The sequence below is a fragment of the Alosa pseudoharengus genome, unplaced genomic scaffold (assembly GCF_046254945.1).
Source record: "Alosa pseudoharengus isolate Yale_2024_CS ecotype anadromous, Long Island Sound unplaced genomic scaffold, YU_APseudo_1.1 YU_APseudo_1.1_scf_20, whole genome shotgun sequence".
NCBI classification, from domain to species: Eukaryota; Metazoa; Chordata; class Actinopteri; order Clupeiformes; family Clupeidae; genus Alosa; species Alosa pseudoharengus.
Window position 1 is genome coordinate 33,915,295 of NW_027468664.1, and position 25,537 is coordinate 33,940,831.

At 39.5% G+C, this 25,537-nt stretch overlaps 2 protein-coding genes across 2 annotated transcripts in view; both read left to right on the forward strand.

Moving 5' to 3' along the window:
* The first annotated feature begins 4,291 nt into the window (after positions 1 to 4,291).
* On the forward strand, positions 4,292 to 7,306 carry LOC143136765 (uncharacterized). The gene is made up of 3 exons (XM_076297453.1): positions 4,292 to 4,850; positions 5,024 to 5,113; positions 5,698 to 7,306. Exons 1-3 carry the CDS (start codon positions 4,430 to 4,432, stop codon positions 6,717 to 6,719), a joined length of 1,533 nt encoding a protein of 510 aa, XP_076153568.1. The 5' UTR covers positions 4,292 to 4,429; the 3' UTR covers positions 6,720 to 7,306.
* A 2,368-nt stretch (positions 7,307 to 9,674) lies between these two features.
* st8sia1 (ST8 alpha-N-acetyl-neuraminide alpha-2,8-sialyltransferase 1) overlaps positions 9,675 to 25,537 on the forward strand; it is a 32,026-nt gene continuing 16,163 nt past the window's right edge. Inside the window, exons 1-2 of the mRNA XM_076297454.1 lie at positions 9,675 to 10,344; positions 18,248 to 18,392. Of these exons, the coding sequence (XP_076153569.1) occupies positions 10,163 to 10,344; positions 18,248 to 18,392 (327 nt within the window). The 5' untranslated portion in view covers positions 9,675 to 10,162. The remainder of the gene's footprint in view (positions 10,345 to 18,247; positions 18,393 to 25,537) is intronic.

The following is a 25,537-nucleotide window of genomic DNA, read 5'->3' on the forward strand; positions in this document are numbered from 1 at the left end:
TTGAGTACGAGTCAGTCGAATCAGCCGGCTACGTTGTCATGAGTGGATCTGCGAGAGCGAGTAGCTCCTCCTCGAGGTGAAAAGCAATTCCACAAAAAAAGCCATTTCTTTCACTTCTGAAATAACATTCAATGTTCTGCATGTAGCCTAGACATAATTCGATTTGGTGTATAGATGTAGTATATTAAAATGCAATTAGGTCGTGCACTGCACGCTCATGGAGCTGCTTGAGTAGCCTATCTACCCGGGTCAGTCGAATCAGCTGGGCGGGCCGGTTAGGTTGTTATGAGTGCGAGTCAGCCGAACCAGCCGGCTACGTTGTCATGAGTGATCTTTAGAGTAACTCCTCGTCAAGGTGAAAAACAAATCCACAACAAAAGCCATGCTTTCACTTCTGAAATAACATATGTTCTGCATGCATAGCCTACTTTAAAATGCAATTAGGTCGCGAAGACAGTCCGAAACATTGCAAGCTCTGTATGGAGAGTAGGCTAGCCAGTCGGATCAGCCAAGCGGGCCGGTTACGTTGTTGTTATGAGTGCGAGTCAGCCGAATCAGCCGGCTACGTTGTCATGAGTGGATCTTTAGAGGAGTGAGTAACTCCTCGTCAAGGTTAAAAGAAAATCCACAACAAAAGCCATGCTTTCACTTATGAAATAACATATATTCTGCACGCATAGCCTACTTTAAAATGCAATTAGGTCGCGAAGATAGTCCGAAACATTGCAAGCTAGGAGAGTAGCCAGTCGCCAAGCAGGCCGGTTACGTTGTTGTTATGAGTGCGAGTCAGCCGAATCAGCCGGCTACGTTGTCATGAGTGGATCTTTAGAGGAGCGAGTAACTCCTCGTCAAGGTTAAAAGAAAATCCACAACAAAAGCCATGCTTTCACTTCTGAAATAACATATATTCTGCACGCATAGCCTACTTTAAAATGCAATTAGGTCGCGAAGACAGTCCGAAACATTGCAAGCTCTGTATGGAGTTGCTTGAGTAGGCTAGCCTACCTGGGTGATTTGGATCAGCCGAGCGGACCGGTTACATTATGTTGTTATGAGTGCGAGTCAGTCGAATCAGCCGGCTACATTGTCATGAGTGGATCTGTAGACGAGCAAGTAGCCTAGTTTCTACTCGTGTCAAGGTGATAATAATATAGGCCTAATGAGAATAGTAGGCTAGTAGTAGTAGTAATAATAATAATAATAATACAATAATAATAATTTATTCACTGCAGGGCATTTCTACGTTCCTGTTTCTATGTCTACATTGAAAGCTTAGGCTAGGTTAAGACAATAAATAAACAGTCTGGCTCAAACTGCTTTCTTTCCCGTGAGTGGGTGGAGGTTTTGATGCTATATTAGGCTACTTTATATTATATTATATGATATTATATTAGGCTACCTAACATGATATATGGGTGATTCTCCATGGTACTTTTTGGACCTGAACATTTTCAGAAAATGAAACATTTTTAATTAAAATATTACTGGCATAATTTGTTTCCCCAGTATGCCTAGATACCTGACCTGAAGTTGGCTGTGCTGATTTTTATGGAATAATATGTATTTTTTGACATTTTTCCAGACAATGGCAAAAGCAATGGTCATTTCCACAACCGAACAAAAACAAGCCAACCTGTCTACCTATCACTACCATGGAGACAGATGTGGAAAAGACGGTCGTGGAAATTACATTTTCCCACTTTCCCTCTAATATCTCATGTTTGACTAGCCTGTTAGTGTTAGCATTAAATAATCTCAAATTACACCTAATGAAATTGTAAAAATCCAGAATTTTTCCCATCGGAATGAATTATGAGCGGTTCAGAAATGACGTACAATAAACATACTCGCGGTATTTCTCATATTTACCTTGATCTTTCATTCAGCCATGTGGATCCCTCTGGAGTGTCAGTTGCTATGGTTACTGAGTATACAAATCTAGAATACTGAGCCTGGGATTGCATTTTATGCAGAGGTGTGGAAATGACGGTGAACCCAAGGGACAAGTGTTTAACATGTTTAAAATATGCCAAATCTAAAAGAAATATAAAAACAAATAGTAGATTTGAATGAATTGGGTTATAATGCATACTTTCTGTTTGAATTTAAAATTATATCAGTATTAGATTTTAAGTGAGATAAGGTCAAAGACCCAAAGTCTGGCCTAGGGACAGAGGCAAAATAGTAAAAAACGCATATAAAATGTCTTATATTTTATAAAAAACAACATAATTGAACAATGATTTTTTATATATAGGCTCCCCTAAATATGTAGTAAGTGTGAAAAAAATAAAAAAGTGGAAATGTTTTTTATTTTTTTAAATATATGTCAAGGACAGAAAAAGTACCATAGTTGGAGAATCACCCATATATATATATATATATATATATATATAGCTATGATTAATAGGCTAATAATATTAGTTGCCTAGTATTAGCTGCATATAATACCTATTAGAATAGATTCCTAGTAGCCTACTATTAGTATATAGTAGTGGTAATAAACATTGTAGCAGAGTAGCATTAGACCTAGGCAAATGTTCTATTGTTAACAAAACAACAACAAATAATTAATTATTATAATATAGGCTACCCTCTCTGTCAATAAGATCAAAGTTTCTGAACATGAGCACCAAAAAGATGAACAATGTGTGGATGCACTTTGACCAGGAGAGCAAAACTCTTAGGCTAAATGCAAGTACTGCAAAAACCTGGTTTCAAATCATGGAGGATCCACATCCAACATGAGAAGGCACTTAACGAAATGAAGCACCCCACTGCACTGCTTGAACGTAGGACTGAATTTCTTTGCGATTTAGCAATACTGACTCAAGTGACTCAAGTGACTCGTTCAACCCGGATCAGTTTAGTGAGTGACTCAGAATAACCCGGATCCTTAAAAGGAATCGAGTTTGACAGGCCTAATCCACACGTAGCCTGTTAGCTACTTTGTAGGCCTATAAGCCTATAACAAAAGACACAAAAAGACGCTTCCGGCTGCTTTTTGAAAAACGCTTTTTTTCAAACTGAAAAAGTGATCTGCACAACCTCTGTTTTCAGAAAAAGACGTGTAGTCTGAAAGTACCCTAAAACTGTCTTTTAAACTATCAACTTTTGTTAAGCTTTGCAACCACCATGTCTATCCTAGCATCAGTAATCATCTCTGCATTATCTTTTTAGATGCTATTTTATATCACAACTTTTGCTAAATGTTTGGTATGATGATGGTCAGATGACGCTCTGCCTTTTATTAGAGAATCTAGCAGGGATTAAAGTGTGTAAGGACATGCTGACATGACAATCTGAGGAAACTGGTCATACTGATGTGACCTGCCCATCATGTGGAATACAGCTGGTGAAAGATGGTCATGCTGGTGACCCAGTCTGCCAATCTTGACATTGTTGGTGTAGTAAGATGGTCATGCTGGTTTGCTAGAATGACCAACATAAGCTGGCATGGCCAGTTAAACCAGCAATGGTAAAATGACCAGCTTGAGGTGGTACGACAAGCAAAATGAGCTGAATTACCATCGTAACCTGGGTAAACCAGCTGAAATAAGTTTTTGCAAGAGTTTTGCTGGTCAAGCTGGTCAACCATCATAGGGTGGTCAAACTAGCTGGTCAACCAGCAAACCTTAAGCTTGTCAGGCTGTTTTTTTCCAGCAGGGTTATAAAACCAATAAAAAGGGGCAAAAAATACTACAAGAATACATTTTTGTATTCTTCAAAAAATTGTCTAAAAAAGAAAAACTAGAAAATGTAATTTCGAGGAAATTACCAGAACATGAAAATGCAAAAAATATATTAACATAAAATGCAAAACAAACATTTATTTTGAAACAGTTGTGGGCAGAGGAAACAGTTGGCGGGAGTCATAGTTGATGACAACTGACAGTTGAAATGGCTGAACAGTTAAATAGTTGAGTAGTTTAAATAGTTAAATTATTTAATAGTGAATTATTGTAGTGAGGACATTTATTCTGAAACAGTTGTGGGCAGAGGAAATAGTTAAACAGGATCTGTAGTCTTAAGAAAACCAGATTGTTTGCTTAAAGCCTGAGACAGAATATATAGTTTAAAAGTTGAATGTAGATAATGGATGATAGACAGAAAGTTGAATGGATGTTGATAGGCAGATTGTTTAATGGATGTTGATAGATAGTTTAATGGGTGGATGAGTTAATGGTTTGAAAAGGATGAATGGATAAAAAGTTTGGATGGAATGTGTCTTATCCACAACTTTCCTGCGAGTCTTATTGGGCGTCGCCATGACACACGATACTTCCTGTTGCCGGTATCTAAGTTCCGGTTTAGCCTTAGCAGGGAGACGACAGCAATGAAGCTAGCAAACAAGGGACACTATACTCGCGGTACAAACAAAACGAGGAAAACGGATTACTTATAAATAGTAATTGTGACAGGCTGAGCAATGGCTCCTTGTGGCTCAACGTGTGCCGTTGTCGGGTGCACAAACAACACACGAAAACTGAAGGACTTTATGAACGGGATCTGTTTCCAACATAAACGGACCCGCTTGACCTGTTGCCCAGCACCCTACACACTCCATTCAATGCCGAAGGACGAGACAAAAACAAGAGAATGGTTAGCGGCCCTAAAGCTAAAAAATCCACCGAAGAGAGTTTATGTCTGTTCTTACCATTTCATCGACCACAAACCAACGGAGCTCCATCCGAATCCGGAGTTATTCCTTGGTTATGAACGTCAGCCAGTTAAGAAAAGGCGAAAACTCATCAGGTGCCAGGATAACTTGGAGGTAGCACAACAAGCTAACAGTTGGACATCAGCTTCGACCAGCAACACTGAAGTGCAGCACGAACAGGAAGAGTCTCGTAAGTAATTTGTTTAGTGCTATGTGACATCTTTATATTACATATATATTTTAATTGGCCAAATGTAACCTAATGCTGCCGCACTGCTGCGCTCAAGTTGGCTAAGTGTTGTGATGGTCTTTTCTGGGTTTCCAATTTAACTTACCCAGTTTGTGTTTAAATTGCTTACATAGATTACAGTGCATGCACCCACTTCCACTCTGACACAACTCCGGAGGTTTCACTCTTCGATGAGCGTCAAACATCCACAACCCCTGAGCATGGTAAGTTAGCCTAATACATTGTTTGTTATTCAGTTAGATTCTAACCTGTATTATGAAAAGCTATGTTGGTCAACTAGGTCAACCAGAGATGCTAATGAGTTAAGTGTCTAGATGGAGGCTATAACGTTTTTTTAAATAAATAAATACATAAATAAATACATAGATAAATAAATAAATAAATAAGGTTTAGGCACCCCTGGTAATTCAGTTTATCATCTGCTGGGTGATTTTGAAGCAGTAACTTCCTTCAGATATTTTGTTTACAAATAGTGACATTTGAGATATGAAATTGCATTTATAGAATAAACTTCAACAATGTTATATAATAACAATAGTACAATAGTAGGTGCAAAAGTTACTACAGCCTGTAGATGCTTCCTCTGGTCACAGTGCTTAGTCCCTGGTGTCTGAACAGAAGATAAACTGAAATCTTAGTAATGAACAGGGGTGCCTAAACTTTTACATACAACTCTAAGTAGTATTGGTATAGCTATAGATAACATGACTTAACTTGCCACCTGCTACTGAAGTAGTAGAGCTCAACATTAGGCCTGAAACCTGATTTGATTTTCTTGTCAACTTAGATTGCAGTGGGGACACCTCTTCTGACACAACCATCAAGACAGCAACCAAGTGTTCGATACAGACCCAGTGGGAAGACCCTGCCTTACTGCATCATGGTTATGCGAAGCTGGCCACCAACACTAAAGAAGTCCGTCATCAAGCAACACAGTGCAGTGTGGCGCATAATATTCTTCTCAATGATTCAGACTCATTACTGTACACTGGCATTCCACTTCAAACATTTAATACTCTTCTTTCAGTGCTTGAACAGTTTGCGGGGTCTTTTAAAATGTCTGTAAGAGACCAAGTCCTCCTAACATTAATGAAATTAAGATTGAACCTCATGATTGGTGATCTGAGCAGACGGTTCTTCATATCAGAGAGCTTGTCAAGTAAGATTATATCTTACTGGATTGACAAATTGGAGGAAGTTACAAGACACCTCATCCCTTGGCTTCCTAGGGAAACTATTCGGGCGACTATGCCACAAGCTTTTAAAACTAAACACCCCAACACAACATGCATTTTGGATTGTAGCGAAAGCCTGTTACAAAAACCAAAAAACCTAGACTCAAGAGGAGAGTCCTATAGCCATTATTATTCCCATAATACAGTTAAGTACCTTGTAAGTATTGCTCCATGTGGATTGATAATGTTTGTCTCTGCAGCTTATGGTGGACGCTGTAGTGACAAGTTTATTACTATGGACTCTGGGATTCTGGAGTACTTACAACCGGGTGATGAGGTCATGGCAGACCGTGGATTCACAATTAGAGACATACTCTTCGAAAGGAAAGTTAACCTAGTCATACCCTCGTTCACAAAAAAAGGTGCACAACTGACTGAAGAACAGGTCACTTCCACTAGAAGAATTGCAAATGTTAGAATACACGTGGAAAGGGCCATCAGACGCCTAAAGGTGTTTAAAATCTTATCACAAGTAGTGCCTATTTCCCTGGTCCCAAAAGTAGACAAAATTCTACGTATATGTTCTGCCCTTGTGAATTTGCGGGGTGATCTCATTCGTGACGGCGAGCAGTAGGTCACTTCATGCATTTTTTAAAATAAAAAAAAACGGGGAGAGTTTAGTGCAGCCTCAAATGAACTCCAGAATTGTAATGTAGAGGTAATGAAATCACATTTAATATTTGTAATTGTTGAAATGTTGTCCATGTCAGACATTGTCAGTATACATTTGATTTTTTTTTTATCAACATGGAATTAAGTGAGTAGTAATAAACCTGAATTAACATTTAATTGCTGTAAATTGAATTATTTTCAACAGTGGGCACTAACAATGGCCCTTGGTCACATTTGTCTTTCCTTACTCTCTCTTTACATTTTCCTCACAATTTCAGTGTATCTCCCATCAAATTTAAGCCGCCCCGCACCAAATTCATCAACAAGTTGAGGCAGCATGGATGAGAAGTAGAACGCTCTCAACCGCTTCACCTGATCCGTGACAAACAGCTCATCAAATGGTACACTAAATACCAGACTCTCATCTGGTGTCCAGATCATCAGTCTGGCTGTCTTGAGACCTGTGCAAAACATTCCTAGTTGGACTTGCATGTAATAGCCCCGGCTACCAGTTTTCTGAACCTCAAGTTTTCCATCCACTACCTTAAAATCACTGAATCTCTGAGATAACAGTTCACTGAGTGTCTGGTGATTTTTATTTGGGACGGGGCATTTAATCTCTAAGAGCTCACAGGAGTTGATGATTCCATCCGGACTTGCTGATAACCATGGCTCTGTCCCACATACAACTGTGCCTGTGTGTGTTATGTTCATTCCCTGTTCTTTCAATTGGTTGCAAGCTGTTTCTTCTTTTTCTTTCCCATAATTAGTGGCATAGTTACCACGAAAGCTGGGGTAAAAGTGCTCACACAAAAACTTTTCACTATTTGTGCCTGCACGTACAGGCACCTTCTTTGCTGAACTGGCTGTGATTCTAAGTTTCCTAGAACTGTGCCACAGATCAGATGCACTCTGCCCCCTCGTCTCAAGTTCTAGTGTATCAGCTTGTTTGCCATCCATATTAACATAAGCCTGGTAGAATTTTTGGCATTTCACACAACTCAGATCACTGTCATGATTTTGATGTGACAAAAATGTTAAATCATTGATGGTTCCCTGTTCTTTTGATCTCCCCTGCTGTTCTGCTGATGGAGTGGCATTGTAACACTTTTCCAGTAGTGTATTCTTGAGAAGAAATAGAGGTTTTGTTAGAGATTTGTCCACACTCTCTCTAAAGTCTTTGTGGGACTGATACTGTGGTGTGTTTGGGAGCTGACTGCCAACTGCCCTAGTCTCTTCCTCATACTCATCCTCTGCCCTGTGGTGCCTAAAATGTATCTGGCTCAGACGCTTGGGCTGAAGGTTCTTGGATGTCCCTTCATTCCATCTCCGCTGTGTGTCAGTACATGCAAGCCCTGTCTTTCCACTAACCACTGCATTCTGGACCTGAATCAGCCATAACATATTGTTGATTACCTTTTTGTACATTAATGGCATTGCACACTACAATAGGCTACTGCATAAATTCAATATTTCGGACACAGACATTGTCCTGCACTTTACTTAAAATAAAAACTGCAGTTAAGCTGTTTTTGTAAGGGGTATTCTTTATTGTTTTCAATAATTTACAGATTTAATGTGAAGCAAGATCGCTCTAACAGCCTATAGGCCTCCCTACCTTCCAAATGACAGCTGCTGAATGGCTACAAGATTTTCCTAGCCCTGCAATGCATGAACAGCCGACTGTTTCGATTACACCAATCGGCCTCGTCATTACCCAAGCAAGTTGTTTGGGCTTGTTGATGCTCTGACTCGGCTCGACTTCAGCCTTAAGGAAGATGAACTCGTTGTATTTTGTACACAGTATTTTTCCAATTTTGTTGCTGTGTAGATAGTTGTAAGCCTCTGTGCTCTTATAATTTCGTAGTGTCTCACCATCAACACCCTCACTAAGCACGAAATAGTTAACGATATCCACATAGCTAACGTCTGGCCACAATTTCATATCGTCTACCCATTCCGTTAAGGTAGACGGATGGGGCACTTTAACTGTTCTATCGCCAGTACTCGAAAGATAGTCAGGTCCATGGGACCATCTGTGAGATGTGCTCATTTTGCCAGCGGCGTTGTTGTAAGAGTATACGTTACTCCTAAATACTAATAGCGTTTAGCTGATAGCAGCAGTTACAGGCTAATGTAAACAGGAAGTTTGTTACCGGCTTGTTCTAAACATTCTACGTTACCATAGCGATTCATGGAAAGGTCAAAGTTCGGGAAAGTTGTGGATAGGTTGGAGAATGGAGACACAATGGAGAATGTAGAATGGAGACACAATGGAGTTGGCCTAGTTGAGCAGAAAGCAGTTGATACAGGTGCAATCAGTTTAACTGGCTCTTTGATGGGGCCTAGTTGAGCAGCTGGCAGTTGATACAGGTGCAAATCAATTTAATTAGCCCATTGTGATGTCACAGTACCAATGCAAAGTCTATGGGGGAAAATAAGCTTGATTTGTTAATATCTCAAAAAGTATAAAGTTTACAAAAACGAAAAATACATTCCTCAAGTGTCCTTTTCAAGACCTATGTTACAAAGTTTGAACAAAGTTTCTATGTTAAAGCTGAGTTAGACGCAGAAATGTGGGAAGAATAATAATAAAAAAGAAGAAGAATGCACTGTAATAGCCTAATAATAATAAGAAAAAGACTTCCATAACAGAACAGTGCATTTCACTGTAAAAAAAATAGGCTAATGGTAGGCCTATTTCAAGAAGGTTTAATTTTGAGGCCTCATGAAACAAAACGCTTAACCTAATTGCGTGGCCAAGATAACCAGTCTGTCCATCGCCTACTCGTCCAGGAGGGGTCAGCACAGTACTGCAATTCGTGTTAAATCGGGCTGATCTGAAACGGCGCTTTGTTTCCATAGAACAAGGGTGGTCCATTGATTTCGCTACGATAAATGCCATTCTACTATGGTCTGATGTAGTGAGTTAGCCTAGGCTAGCAGATTTGTGTGACTGTGAGATGTCAGATAAACTGGCGGGTTGTCCAGAAGATCTGTGTAATCAAGGTCCTTCATAGCTATAGGGTAGAGATTTATGGGATTACTATAAACTCGTCGAGACAGCGACTGCGTTGGGTACCAGGGAGGATGGCAGACGAAGCACCCAGGATTTTAAACTAAATGGCCGACACCGGGATTCACGAGAATAACTGAATGGGATATTTGAGCAGACCGAATATGTGTTTGACAAAATTAGAAGCTATTAAGCCTGTGTCAGGGGAGAAAGTATATGCAACTGTGTCGTTTATTGGCAACAAGATGGATATCGGAGGACACCTTACTCATTGAGTGTGTTCTGTTGTACAGCAGTGATGGCATTTTTTATTTAACGTTAGCCTACAGCTTAACGTAACGTCGCTTCTTCTGAACAGATTTGTTTGCTTGGCTGCAGGAGAAAACGCAATGATGTTTATGAAATGCCACAGAAGCAAACTGTCGGTGTGGGCTGCTCTGTGTGTTTTGGTATTATGCTGGCTATACATTTTCCCTGTCTATAGACTGCCAAGCGATAAAGACATAGTGGAAGAAGTCCTTGGACAAGGGAAAATGTGGACCAAAAACCAGACGGGGATAGACATATACAGGTAGGTCAATTTCGCTTTCGGAAATAGTGCTAACACGACCAAGACAATATGTTAGCGCTACTGCACACATGATCTAGGCTACTATCAGGCTTCACCATTAATTGGCACTTCAATGCAGTTTTTGTAGACAACTGACGGTTAATTACGTAGGCTATAAGAGTCTAGGTGGTGTAGGGTGACCAGATTTGTCGGAACTAAAACCGGGACACTTTGTGCGTGACCGTGTTTAACGTGAACATGCGGCAGCTCAGGCAGAAACAGACATTTTTTATTTAAGCCCAAACGTTCTAGGGGGCGCGGGGGTGTCACCCCCGAGAAAATGTATTAAATATCGTTATGTAAACGCACAAGTTTTGCGCAACTTTCAGTCAGAGAAAAAGGTCCTGTAGCCTACTATGCCCAAACACGAGTGCAAAGTCATTTGTTTATCCTAAACAATGCTCACCCGTTATCCAGACATGCATGAAAACATTTAACTCATTTTGAGAATGATGACTTTCTCTTCAACATTGTCGTAGCGTAGCCTAGCCTAACCATTAAAACGAGGCAGATATGAAGAGGCATTGCAACAATGTTTACGGATACATTGTAACGTTGGTTGCAAAGATTATGCAGACTGCTACGATTGACTGACACACGCACACACACACACATTATCGAAATCATACGCCTGACGCTTTAGGCTAGTCTTTCTACATGGGTTTAGTTAATGATCGGGCTATAATAAGACCATGTCGGCTATGTAATCTCTGACAACCGGGACAATGTAGTTGTAGTAGTTGGTGTAAACCGGGACATTTTAGCGTCCCGACAGGCTTTTGTCGGGACTCGGGAGTCGGGACACATCTCAGAATCGGGACTGTCCCGGTTAAACCGGGACGTCTGGTCACCCTAAGTTGGTGTGCACAAAAAACACACTATGATCTTGTCGCCCATCATTTAATCAGTCTAATAGCCAATCTTTTTAATCAACAGGCATAGGCTAGGCCTAATGAAAATTTGACTAATATGAACCATTCGTGGAGTTACATTAGCCATTGTAAGATGGGTTAGGGTTAGATGGCAAAAGTACATGGGCGAGGGCGAGCTACAATGACACACACACACACACACACACACACACACCAACAAAACAAACTTTTTATGGCTTTGCTGAATATAAACATGTTCATATTGAACATAGGTGTACCTTAGAAATCAATGCATTCTAATACACTGGAAATACAATACAGAACTACAATACATTAGAAATAAAATACAGGACTATGTATTGTGCGTATGGTATGGAGGAAGGTGGAACATGTATAGGCTTTTAGAAAATATAAGTTTAGGCTCTAGACTCTTTTTAGACTAAGTAGCCTATTGTGCATGATATGAAAAAAGGTGGGACTTGTCTTAAGGCTAATTAATCAAAAAGTACTAATTCAACTTCTTTACTCAAGTGAAAGTATTAGTACCTAGTACAGGGTCTGAAAGTAAAAAGCCTTCTTAGCCTACATATAATCATTCATCCACACTTTTCTTTCATAAAGGTTCAGAGAGTTTTTTTTTTATTCCCGGGACACTGAAAGACCGGGGTGCACGAAAGGCATGTAGCCCTACAAGGATGACACAGAACCATTGTTTTTTTTTGTTGATCCATTGCCCCCCTACCTATGGGGGGCTGTACAATAAATTAATTTATGTTTACATTTAATGACTACACCAACTGGCCTGTAGATGGCCGGACACAGTTTTCTGTGAATATCTCGAGAACCATAGGGCCTAGGATGACCAATTTTCTTTTGTGATTTGGCCTGCAGGGGCCATGTCAACCCATCCTATATCCACTCATTTGATGTACAGCGCCACCTAGTTAAAAAGGAAAAAGCAAGATTACAAGGCATTGTAATCGTAGGGATCGTTGGCTGACAGGTTCAAAACTGCACAGAATTTGAAGTGTAGGATCATTATGACACCCTCTGAATGCATGCCAAGTTCCGTGGAATTCCGTTCATGTGGAACCATACTAGGGTTGCAAATTTACAGAAATGTTCTTAATCGACTTCACTAACGTTAATGGAAAAAAAATAGATTATTTATTGAACACACCAGCCCGCCCATATCACTAAAAGCTTTTGTAGTGATGCAACTTATACGCCATTTTGTTGAGTGGAGCAAATGTCCCCCAATAGCACAGCCATGGCACTTGCAGTTGCACTTTTCCTCCGCGGCAGTGCGTCATCTGCACTGACACCTGTCTCCACGATACGCCGGTGGTCCCATGACTAGGTTCGACTTCAGTGGCACTGGCGGTCGTATCCACTGCTGTGGCCAATATCAGTAGTTTGGTATTTGAAATCATTTTTGTCAAAGGGGTGACGAATCCTAAATGTTTAGGGCGATGGTCTAACATCGTTGCAATCATTGCTGGTGTTGATGGCAAGCCATCCAAATCGATCTGCAAATACACATAAAAGGGGGGAGGGTGTTGAATATTAGATTCATCGGCTGTGTTGCAATTATCAGACAATAGGTGCAAAACTGTTAATAGGAACAAATCACACATACATTTAGCCGAGATTGCACTTTGGACTTGAATGCTGCTATTTTGGGACAGTCTCCTTCTTCTGAGGTGATATGTGTATTTATTAGACTGAATGTGATGGGATATGTGCTGGAGATAGAGACTTCAGTATCAGCAGACATAACCGTAGTGGCACACTAAACTGTAAAGTGCCTTTAACACAGGTAGTGAGTCCTCCATCAGCTGCCTTGGTCATTGGTCATTAAACGATCCGAGAGGACTGCCGTAACAGCCCATATTTGCTCCAACAGCCGATCAAACATGTCACACACCGAATTCCATTGGGTTTTGTAGGACTGTATTAGGCGGTGATTTTGAAGTCGTAATTATTATTGCTTAGCCTCACAAGATTTGGTAGCGGGAGTACTGTGATGGAAATGTTTCATTAATCTCCCAGCTGCAGCAATGACTCTATCTAAGTATAGAGTCAAATCCATCGTTGATTGCAAATTGCAAGGTGAGTGTGTAGCAAAGTGGTTAAGACCAGTTGAATGCACAGGGCAAGACGAATGAAGTGCACACACAGAAGGATGGGGGTATCTGCAACTCTGTTTACTGGACACAGAAATGGGAAGTTTAGAATGCACGCACGCACAGCATTCTCTCTCCCTGTAACGGCAAATTCCAATGAAACGTTAATGACGGTAAACACTATTTCAACTATTTTCAAAGCTTCAAATATGACTAATAACAGATACAATAAGGTTATGACACTGTTTTCACTCATTTCATTGTGTACTGATAATAACTTTATGTACAATATAATTGTTTATATTACATTACGGTAGAGTAAGACAACGCTAAAGTTATTGATTTCTCTTACACATTTGCTAAAACAAGGTTACAAGTCATTAAATAATATTTATAAAAGACCATGACATTGTTTTCAGGTGATTTCTACCCAAGAACAACATTTTAAAATAAATAATTAATGCAGTTTCTATCAGAGGAAAAGAATAGCGGTTTACCCCTTACAGCATCCACATAGGGAGGGAAAGTAATCTCATCGCCATCTAGTGGTTGCGTTCCTAGAGTTTAGCGGAGTGGATGGGATTTTTTTTTAGAAAAAATATATCTCGGTGCACATTGGGATCTTAATTTAATGCCTTCCATCTATTAATCTATTCCATATCAGGTTTGGGCGCTTAATCTTTAACTGATCAATACGGCAATTTGCTTAACTGGCTTAACATATTTTTGTAATAACGGAACGTGATGTAAACCGCGTGGTGATAACCTTTATCTCTGGATAACTGGTGTTGTGCTTCTACTCACATGAAGAGCTGACTGTAAGTGTTAAGTGTCAATGCTAACCAGGCTAATAAACAAACCATGCTACCGTGAGTAACGTTGAAGGGTAAAGTCACGTGACTTCTTTTGTAGTTCGTTTATGAAACAAAAGGAGCAATTTCGATTGGCAAAATAGTATCTGACATTTTCACAGTTAGAAGATTATTACTGTATAGTACAAAGTGAAAAATACTTTTGGTGGATAACATCGCTGGTTTGGCTTCACAATATAAAAAAAAAATTGGTCTATGGGACTTAACATTGGAGCTGCTCTTCGATAGGAACGCAACCACTTGGGGCGCTGGTTTTCACTTTCCCTCCCTATAGCAACTGAGGAATGCTGTAAACAGTGGTTGCTTAGCAACATTGTGCAGCACTAAGCATGCAATAATAATAATAGTAATTTCTATGTAAATATACAATCAATATGTGCATTGATGAAATTCACCACAAAAATGTAAAAAAATAATAGACAAAATATTTAACTGCTACATGTGCAAAGCAGGAGACTGACTGCCAATCCACTCGTGTGGGATGGTTTGATGCAACTATATAGGGAGGGAAAGTGAAAACCAGCGCCCCAAGTGGTTGCATTCCTATCGAAGAGCAGCTGCAATGTTAAGTCCCATAGACCTATTCTTAAAAAAATATTGTGAAGCCAAATCAGCGAAGTTATCCACCAAAAATATTTTTCAGTGTGTATACAGTAATAATCTCCTAACTGTGAAAATGTCATGCCCTATTTTGCCTTCTTTAAAAAAATCAAAATTGTTTGTTGACGTTACTCATGATAGCATGGTTTGTTTATTAGCCTGGTTAGCACTGACACTTAACACTTACTGCCAGCTCACAGAAGTTATCCTGACATAAAGGTAATCACCACACGGTTTACATCGCGCTCCGTTATTACAAAAATATGTTAAGCCAGTCAAGCAAATTGCCTATTTTGATCAGTTAGAGATTAAGCGCCCAAACCGGTGATGTCGCATGCAACTGTAGTTCGTTATCACCATGTTACAAAAAAAACTCAAAACAATTCAACTGATCCTAAAAATAAGGTATACTAGAAGCAAAAGAGGGGACCCCAGTGTATAGCAAATGGAAGGCATTAAATTAAGGTCCCAATGTGCACCGAGATATATTTTTTCTAAAAAAAAATCCCATCCACTCTGTTAAACTCTAGGAACGCAACCAGTAGGTGGCGATGAGATTACTTTCCCTCCCTATTACTAGCATTGTCGTGCACCCAAGCAGCGTGCCTTGCATGGGATGCGATATCCTAGTTCACCAAAGCCCGATAGTTCACGGAAACCCTCACCGTCTGCTGTATTTAATACAAATTAGGGCTGAAACGATTACTTGAGTAATTTGAATAATTCTATTACAAAAAATGATCAAGGAAAATTCTCTGCCTCAAAGCTTTGTTTAATTCCAATCACTTGCGTTATGTGGCCTACTCAGCTCAGGGATTATTGCTTCACACGGACTGTTATTACTGACGCGCACACCACTTTCAGAATTAAGTGGGCGAGATGACAGAGAGCCATCTGTGTCCACTGCAAAGCAGAACTGGCGTAGGCTAGCACAAGAGCACGTCAACAATGACGTCATCGAGCGGAAAGGACCTCAAGTGTAGCCGAGACAAGGCAACGTACCTGATGTTAGCTGATTTAATGTATTAGCTAGTTAGAACGTACGGTATTTGTAGCGACTGTAGCCTAATGTCCTGAGTCGATATGATGTTAAGTTGTGGAAATTTTAAGTAGTAAACTAATTCATGTAAAATTGCAAGTGAGCAAATACACCAAAAAAACTCATCACACACACTCATCTCAGAATTATTCTGGATCATGCTACCATAACATAGAAATAAAGTTATATTAAATTGTTTTACTATAATACTTTTATCAGCGCATTTACATGAATAAAAATATTCAACAACTTACCTTACATGCATTAAAAGTAGAGTATTGTGGTAATGTCTAAAGTTCTACCATGGACTCTGTAACATTTTTTGTGGAAAACGTGCCTTGGTTGCCTTGTTTCAAGCCATTCTAGCGGGTTATTGAAAGCCTGCAGGAAGACTCAGCTCGATTTGCGCCAGTTCTCATTAATATTCAATGAGCTAAGCTGCTTGACTCTGATTGGCTAACAGCTAGTAGGTTTCGTCCATAACATAACAGCAGTTACACTGCAAAAAATGAAATCTAACCAAGTGTTATTAATCTTATATTAAGATTAAAAAATCTATTTGGTATTGTTTTTAGTATGAAAAGACTTACCTAGCGCCCTCTCAAAAGAACATTTTGACTTAATTTAAGAAGACTTTGACTTATTTTAAGGAGTCTTATCAAGACAAATTTGCTCAACGCACTGGCAGACAAATTTGCTTGTTTTTAGGCCACATTTGCTTAACGCACTGGCAGACAAATTTGCTTGTTTTCAGGATGAGATGTCTGAAAATAAGTCAAACCTTTTTTAAATTAAGTCAAATGTTTTCACAAGAAAGCGCTAGGTAAGTCTCTTTATACTGAAAACAATACCAACTAGTTTTTTTTATCTTGATATAAGATTAATAACACTTGGTGAGATTTTGTTAGATAAGCAGTTTTTGCAGTGTATCAACAGCAGTTATCAACTAATTTTAGCTTCATGACATGAACTTAGCTTGGCTAGCGAGTGCTAGCATTGTCCAAATGGGCATTAAACCAAGGCTAGCGAGTGCATTAAACCTGTATACCAAAGCACTTCCTTGAGTTGACAATAACGTTACTTATGGGCACTGGTCGTAGACTGCTGTGATGGTAGCCTACTGCTCCAGGCTTCAACAGCAACCTTTTTGCAAAGCCTGTGGCACTGTTCCAAAAAATAAGCTGAAGCCATTTGATCCTCAAGTCTGGGTTCTTAGGCAAAATGCATTGTTGAAGTTCTATTCGTGCATAGCGCACAAGCCCGTTGACATTCAGCCATCCTTGCATAGGCCTACGAAAACTGTCACAGAGCTAAACGAATTTTGTGGGCACAGTCTCAACTGGGCGAGCTCATTAATAGTAATGAGCTCAATCAATTCCACGTCAAATTGAAGAGCTTTTGCAATTGGCCTAATTTCTCCAGTTATTTCTTTTCAGTGGCTAGAGCTGACAGAGGAGGAAGCTGTTCATTTTCACATTCACATTTGCACAAACGCATATGAACCTAACATAAAAAAAATACAAGTAAAAACGGTTTTGTGTGGCAGGGCACCTTTAAAATGTAGGAGAGTGAAAGTAAAAAGCTGGCAGAAAAATAAATTTAAGCAATAAGGCCCGAAAGGTTACACTGATTCTACAACAGCTAAGGGGCGTTGTTAGGCACAACGCGCTAGCAACGTCGAGACGCAGCTACTTTAACTTTTGTATGAAGTTATGGTAGCACAGTAATATAGAATGAAATGCGGTCAAGGTGTATGTTTATGCTGGATTTTACAACGGCATTGAACGCGATTCACAATCGCAATTGACATTCAGTCACAATCAAGGACCGGAACTATCAGTTTTAGAAACTTTGTTACTTCACACAAATTTGCTAAGATCTAGCCTGTCATCCAATTAGTCAGTTTAGTCTCATTCTTGTCTTGATAGATATCAGAACGAACAGCCTGATGTGGTAGAGTTGATTAAGATCGAGCACAAAGCAACACCTGCTAGGGTTCCTCAGTTTGTGAACCTATATGTCTGATAGCTCTCTGATAAATTTTGATGTTAGGCGTAGAGATGTTCTGTGAATATGAAGCATTTGTAACTACACTCTTACAGTGCCTAGTCTAACATAGGCTATAGCGTAGCCCGGGAAAGTTTTGTTGAATTGACTGAATTAGGTAGAGTTTTGTGTTTTAATTTATTCTACTATTCTCCTTCTACTACAGTACACTTTGACCAGTACGTATTACATCTGTTCTCTCATACGCGAGTAATAGGAATGATTGATCTTTAGAAGTTCTTTAGTTATCTCATAATTATTGTCCTATAATTATCATAATAAATAGGCCATGATGTTTCTTTTATACAGGAAACTGATCACAGAATGCTGTGACCCCGGGAAGATGTTCGCACTCACGAAGGAGAATTCCCCTATTGGCAAGGTCTTGTGGTATGACGGTGAATTGTACCACTCTCGCACAGTCAACAATGACACATTCCCACTCTTTGTTAAGGTATCACTTTCATAATATCACACAATCACTGATACACTGCTTTAAGTACTTAAATGTCCATTTGTTATGTTTTTATGAACTGCAGACATGCATTGGCCATCAGTGTTGGGAGTAATGTAATTACTGTAATGTATTGCTGTTTGCGGTAACGCGGTAATGTAAGGCATTAAAAAAAAAAAATTGGGTAATATTTACTCGGTACAAACTTCAGTAATGCGCGTTACAATGCATTTTAACCCAAAATTAAGCGCTTGTTTTGTTTTGATACATATTCGCAAACACCACCGCGAGAACAGACGAGAAAAAATCCGCGCAAAATAGTAGAACGTATCTCCTGATACTGGTTGAAGATGACTGTGGCTGCAGCAGACTCAAAGTCGGACTCTATTTGCGGGATGGACATAAGCCTACGCTCATTATTTTTAGCTTGTCAGAGACAAGGATATGAAGAACATAATAGTTAGTGCACTTTGTGTGCGAAACCAAAAGATCTCACTATGCCTCGCGAAATAGCACAAGTCATTTAATGAAACATCTAAAGTGGTGCCACGCTAATCTTTTTTATTCTTGATAAAAAACAAACTATGTTCTTCTAGTGCATGACAGCTTTGAGCTGTGAACTTGAATTAAAGAGAATAAAGGGATAGAAATGCAGAAAAAGATTGTGTAGCCTGGCAGTGCCACCGCTCCCATCACGCGCATCACGCACTTTGCGTAGGGCACCAAAGGACAGAGGGGGCACCCAAATGTAACCAATGAATAGTAGCTTTACTGCAAACTGCGTTTCACTCTTCATCAATAACGTTTACAATGTCAGAATGCACTAACACCATGGTACATGGAAGTTTGATACTTTTTGGGTTCTCTCAATCTCCACCACGTAGTACTAGTAGAATGGAATTGGTGGGTCTTCAATAATTCGTTTCCCAAGCATTTAGGCTACATGAAGCACATGATATGCCAAGTCGACAAAAAATCCATTCAGATAGCTAGGTGGATACCAGGCTCATAATTCACTTTTATTTGCAAAACGAAATGTGAAGCAATGAAGGCTGCTTAAAACAACTTAACATTGTGCATATTATTGTTAATATTGTGCTATCAATGTAACTCAACAAACAAGGCTTGTAAACAAGAGCTGGCAAAAGGGCATTATGAGAACGTAAAGATCGATCAATGCTCTTAAAGTGACCGTGCACCATTTATAAGAAAACAGCATTTCTTCAGAAATTAATGTTAAAAAACACACAGTAATGGTCTGTATAATAGGACTTTTATTTTACTTTAGGTGTTTGAGTTACCATTTAAATGTCACTCACTCAAAGCCACTCACTTAGGGCACCGAAATGGCCAGTAGGCCACCATCTTGACATGTCTTTATTAAGCTTTGATTTACAATAGGCTCTCTATTGAGCAGGCCTTAAAGTTACAGTATGTATATCACAATTTACCAGACTTTGACCTTTTGTCGGTTTTTAACAAAATTCTGACTATGATTGTTCCTTGTTTTGCATCATGAGCACTGCGCCTATTGCATTCTTACTGTATGTTGTTAGCCTTAAGCCTAGCTCAGTCATTATGCTATACCACATCTCCCTCCATTGGAAGAGCAATGAGCTGCATTGAGCGTAATAAACTGCATTTAGAATGGCAAATCCATATTTCTAGATATTTTGGTGAAAGTAACTTAAAAGTAATGCAATAGTAGTGTAATGCCTTACAATTCAGAGACAGTAATATTATAATGTAACAAATTACTTTGAAATGACATTAATAAGTAATGCATAGTACATTACGATTTTGAAGTAACTTGCCCAACACTGTTGGCCATCAATTGCCCAATTGGTTGTAGGCTAACCACGCCTTCTGTAGTTCTTCTAACATGAATGACATACTGGATTTATTGTCAACATTATATAACAGTACATTACCTTAAGGATTTTGTAATCTTCCATTTTCACAAATTCCTGCAAGTTCAAGGGAGGGGCAGATTGGCAACAAAAAGCAGCCCAGGAATTACAGTAGGAGCCTATTGTTAGTTTTATGATGTAGTTCAATGAACATCATACAAGGGTTTTCCTCCCCATGTTTGTGTACTCAGAAAATACTTATTCATCATGGGTCCCTAGAGTCTTCTTCCTCCAACCTCTCGTTGGCTCATATGATTCATTATGCAATATTTTGCCATTCATATCTTGTAAGGCAGTGGTCCCCAAACTAGGGCCCGTGGGCCGGATACGGCCTGCCACTTCATTTTGGGTGGCCCCCCAAAACATGTCCGTGGTATATAGCATCCGGCCCGCATGGGAGTACGACATGAAATGTATGCAAATGCCCTATGCAAGCAAAGCATTTGTAATTAGAGCTGAAAATTGCAATCTCAAAAGTTCTTTGTATCCTGCAATATAGTATGTTTTTGTTGGTTTGCCACACACTGATCTGATTCCATGATTTTGTAGAGGGTAACAGCAAAGATGGGCTACAAACAGAGGAGGAGGAGCCAGCAGCAGGAGCTCTCTCTCGCTCTCTCTCTCTCTCTTTCTCTCTCTGTGTGTGTGTGTGCAAGGATTAAAGTTCTCAGTCGTGCGACGGATTTCCGTCAATTTAATTCTAGAAATGCCATATTTGAGATCGATGCAGATCCGATGAGAAAAAAAATAGGAGGGGGAGGGGGCGGTCCGATGAATTAATGTGTGTGATGTTAAATCTTTAAAGGAATACGCCACCCCTAGGTGAAATTGGGTCTCTCCCCGCAGTCGCTAGAGTTGGATGAGTGAGCCAAAGCGTTTTATAGCTGACCCAGCCATTGTCCTAATCTAGAACCTCTCCAACACCAAACAGGAAGGGGCAAAGTAGGCGACAGCAGTAGCCTATATGATTATTTGTTATTCTTATAATATTTGTAATTTCTTATACATATTTAGTCGGCTCTTCCATGTGACAGAACAACTCTATATCGGTTAGGGATGTCACGCATGAAACAATGCTGCAGAAACATGAAAATACGACTTTGAGTTCAGTAGGCTATTATTTCAGTTCCTGTTTATCTATTGCACGATGGGTAATAATTTAAAGGAATCTAGTTGCAGTCTGATTGCAAAATCATAGTCAGTGACTTAAAACTCTACTACTTGTCTTTAGATGTGAGAGGGTCTGAGACTGTAGTCTTTCTTTGCAAATCTTTCCAAAGTCTGTCAGTGTAAGGAGGGCTTAACATGTGTAAAGACGCAATATAAACCGTAGCCTATGCAATTTATTATCCCGTCTGTTATGACATGTCCAACAATGTGTTTCACAATTTGCGACGGACAGTTTTGACTGAGCGTGTTAGCATAAAAAAAAATAATAATATCTGTCATCATCGCGAACTGTTGAGTAAGGGGGTCAGTCGTGTTTGTGACGCACAGATAGACAACTTTAAAGTTCTCAAGAAACTGGAGGTTAGTATGAAGGAGTGTATTGTGGATGTGAGCAAACATTGTGCACATTGCACAATGGTGCAACTTAACCACATAACCGGTTCCATGTGTTCGAATTGGATGACTAAAGTTCTCAAGAAACTTGAGGTTGGTTTGAGGGAGTGTATTGTGTGTGTGAGCAACCTACATGTTATAAACATGTACTTATCTGCCTGAATCTCCATATTCTGATCACAACAACTCTGGGCAAAATACAAGTCGGCACCAGTGCTGCATTTATTGTTTTGCACTTTTATAATCACATCACCAAAAGTAGGTTATTGGTTTTACCAAAAGTATTTGGCAGTATTTTTAAACTACAAACCTATAAAGTATTTTGATACAAAATATGATGCCATTTTTTTCCAACTAAATAAAATAAAAATGACTACATACTATTTTGTATTTTAAATACATGTATCAGACAGACTGCCTATCCCTGGCTGTTGGCTGCAGCAACTCAAGCTAGGTAGTACTGATTGTTTTGTGTTTGTTTTGTGTTTATGTTAGTTTTGATCCAATTTGACAGCTTTGCTATGTTGCCCACACAAAATTTCTACCAGCCCACCCAAATATAGTAGCCTAGCCTAGGTTAGAACCAGCCCTGTCCTGCATGGAGACATATTTTACGATAATAATGGAGAAAATGTTAGCAAAACTTTAGGTTTTTGTTAACGGAATATCCTGACCCTCATTCATCTATTTGCGCAACAGCCCACATTCTGCCTTCAATCCAGCGAGACAAGTGAAATAATTTTTTTTTTTTTTTTTAAAGCTGTCATCGCCATAGGCACGATATTTAGGCTACCTCTGTTAAGCCTACACAAAGTTGCGAATTAAGGAGTGTTTCCTGATCGGGGAAACCTTTCGGTCCGCAGTTTAATTGTGCCGCAGGCCAATAAAGGCAAGCGTGTTTGCCACTTACATTTCTGACGTCTGACACTTCAAACTGCTGCAAGTGCATCAAGAAAGGTCCCGCCTTAGACCATGTTAACGGCCAATCGTAGACTAGGATTTGGGGTGGCACCTGGGGTGGCCAATCGACTCTCAAGGGTGGCCTGTGCCACCCGGAGCCACCCCTCTGGCTCCGCCCCGGCATATCGCAACCTCTTGTCAACCTTATACGACCTGTTGCTGAAGACAAAAGCGCCCTCTCCAGATTACCGTTATCAAATGTGCAGACCTCCTGCATGAGCACACACAGTATTGCTGCTCATTGGGAAACTGAGTTGTCTGTAAAACTCAAAACTACCATGTTTTCATTAAAAGGTGCCATGTGTAAGAATTGAGGTAAAAATATCCAAAAAATGAGATACACGCATCAAAAGAATGAGAAGAAATAAGGGCGATGATGTCATTAAAAAAATGACAAGTTATAGTGCTGCAGAGATATCAACCTGAATTAGCATGCTAAATTACTAGCCACAGCCCGACAGATGTCATAATACCAGTTTCGGCCATGGGAGGCGGTATACGGGCAACATACTGCAATACACGTTTCTTGGTTGTTACTCTAGGGTAGACCAACTCATTTTCGGAGGTAGACTGCCCCCATCTTTTATGGAATGTGGAGTAAGAATTGATTTTTTGGCGGACATTACACATGGCACCTTTTTATGCGGATGAGGCAACAATATCTCGAATGTTCTGATTTGTTACTTTGATGAGGAAATAGTCTTGCAAAATTGATTTTGTAGATTTTACTTGGTGTTGAATTGCATATTAATAAGAAAAAAATTCTCCCCTTTAAACACTTTTGGCCTGAAGTAATTAAATAAGAGTGTAAGTTAAAGCCTTTCTACCATAATGCTGCAGTAGAAAAGAACAGCAATGGCTAGTCAGCAATGGTCAGGGATGGTACTGAAATATCGTTTTGTTCATCAGGAAAACTCAATCTCAATCAAGAACACTCGCAATTCACCTTATTCACATGGCGGCCAATGGCTGCTAAAACAAGGCTACAGGGTACACAAATCATAGGATTGTTATGTTCTATGCATTTACCTGTAGGTGGCATTAATTATATAGTAAGTGTACCCTGTAGCCTCGTTTTGGTTTAAACAATGGCCGCTTTGTGAATAAGGCGAATACTCCCTTTACCTTGCTGTTTGCATCTTTTTGTACATTAAAAACCAATAGGTCGCGACCGCAAAAGGGGTGCTATCTCTATAGGTAGATATGAACAACGTACATGTATGACTTATGGCCTGAAAAAAGTTCAGTCAAATAATTTTTTTTCACTCTAATCCCTGCACTCTAAAAAATGCTGGGTTGAAAACAACCCAAACTGGGTTGTTTTCAACCCAGCCGCTGAGTAAAATGTGGTCCAACACAGCATTGGGTTATCTTAACCAAGCAAATTGGGTTACTAAATTTAACCCAACAACTGGGTTGACATTTAACCAATATGTTGGGTTATGTTGACACAACTGTTTAGTTAAAGTTACGTAACGTTTGGGTTATGTAACCAAATCCCCCCAAAACTACTGGTTGATTTTTAAAATACTCTGCTTGTACAAACTTGTAATAACTCAAAGTTTGTATTTACTTACTTGAAAGTCACACCTTCTGTTAACAGCTTTAGGCCTGATATAGACAGTCTATATTAAATGTCCATCAAAAGCCATGCAATGAAATAAAACAGTTAAACATAATTATTTATTTGATAGTTTTCTTTATTTTTGAATAGATAGCCTAGTATAAAATGCATGTGATACTTCCATGAAGGCAGGCAGATTCCAAAGTCCGTTTTGGGGGTCAGTCCTGTCAATCAAAGAAAAGAAGAGTGCATTTTAATCACGGTTAGCCTACAAAACTTTATATCAAGACGTGCATGAACCATTACCAGTGAATGATGTTGACAGACATAAAAATCCACCAGGAGACAAATTATTAGTGCAACACACTCGGAAACCATGACCACCTTATATTATGGAGTTGTAGGTAATACAAAACGTGCTTTTATGTCAGATGAGCTTGATAACACTAGCAGATAACATTACCATTAACGTTAGCCTAACATTAGGCTGACAGTCAGCAGTGCTAACGTTAGCTAGCTATGTTAACACATTCTTAGTGAATCCAAGTTAATGTTACCACCAAGAACCACCCAGTAAGTTACATGGCTATAATATGAGGCTACCCTGAATGATTTAATAAGATGTTGTTTGGCATGATTATTATCGTAAGTTACGTGTGTTGTGAAGACTGAGACTACTTCGACTGTGTTAGCTAGTTAACAAACGTTAGCCACGAAGCATATTTAATTAGCATAAAGTTTCCAAGTCTGCTAACGTTACCTACCAGCTGCTGGTATGCTAATTGTAGTTCGTTGTAAAAGTTTGTTTTGTTTCTGTTCAGCAGTTCCTACCCAGTGAATACAGAAATATGTTTTATGAGTCTGTCTTTGTGTAGATTTAACATTAACAGTAGCTAATATTAGCTGGAATGAATGACACCTGCTAACCTGCTTGAAGCTGAACGAAATGGCAGGCAGAATATTCCTTGATATCACGAAGGGTATGTCTCTGGGTGGACTTTTAAAATCCGTCTGGATAAAAATAAATAAATAAAAGCAGATACATACCTTCCGAAATCACCTGATTTCCATTGCATGTTGACAGCTGCTGGACTGGACGGTTGAAAGAATATGCCTGCCTGCCGATTTTTTTTCTCTCAACCTTCAAA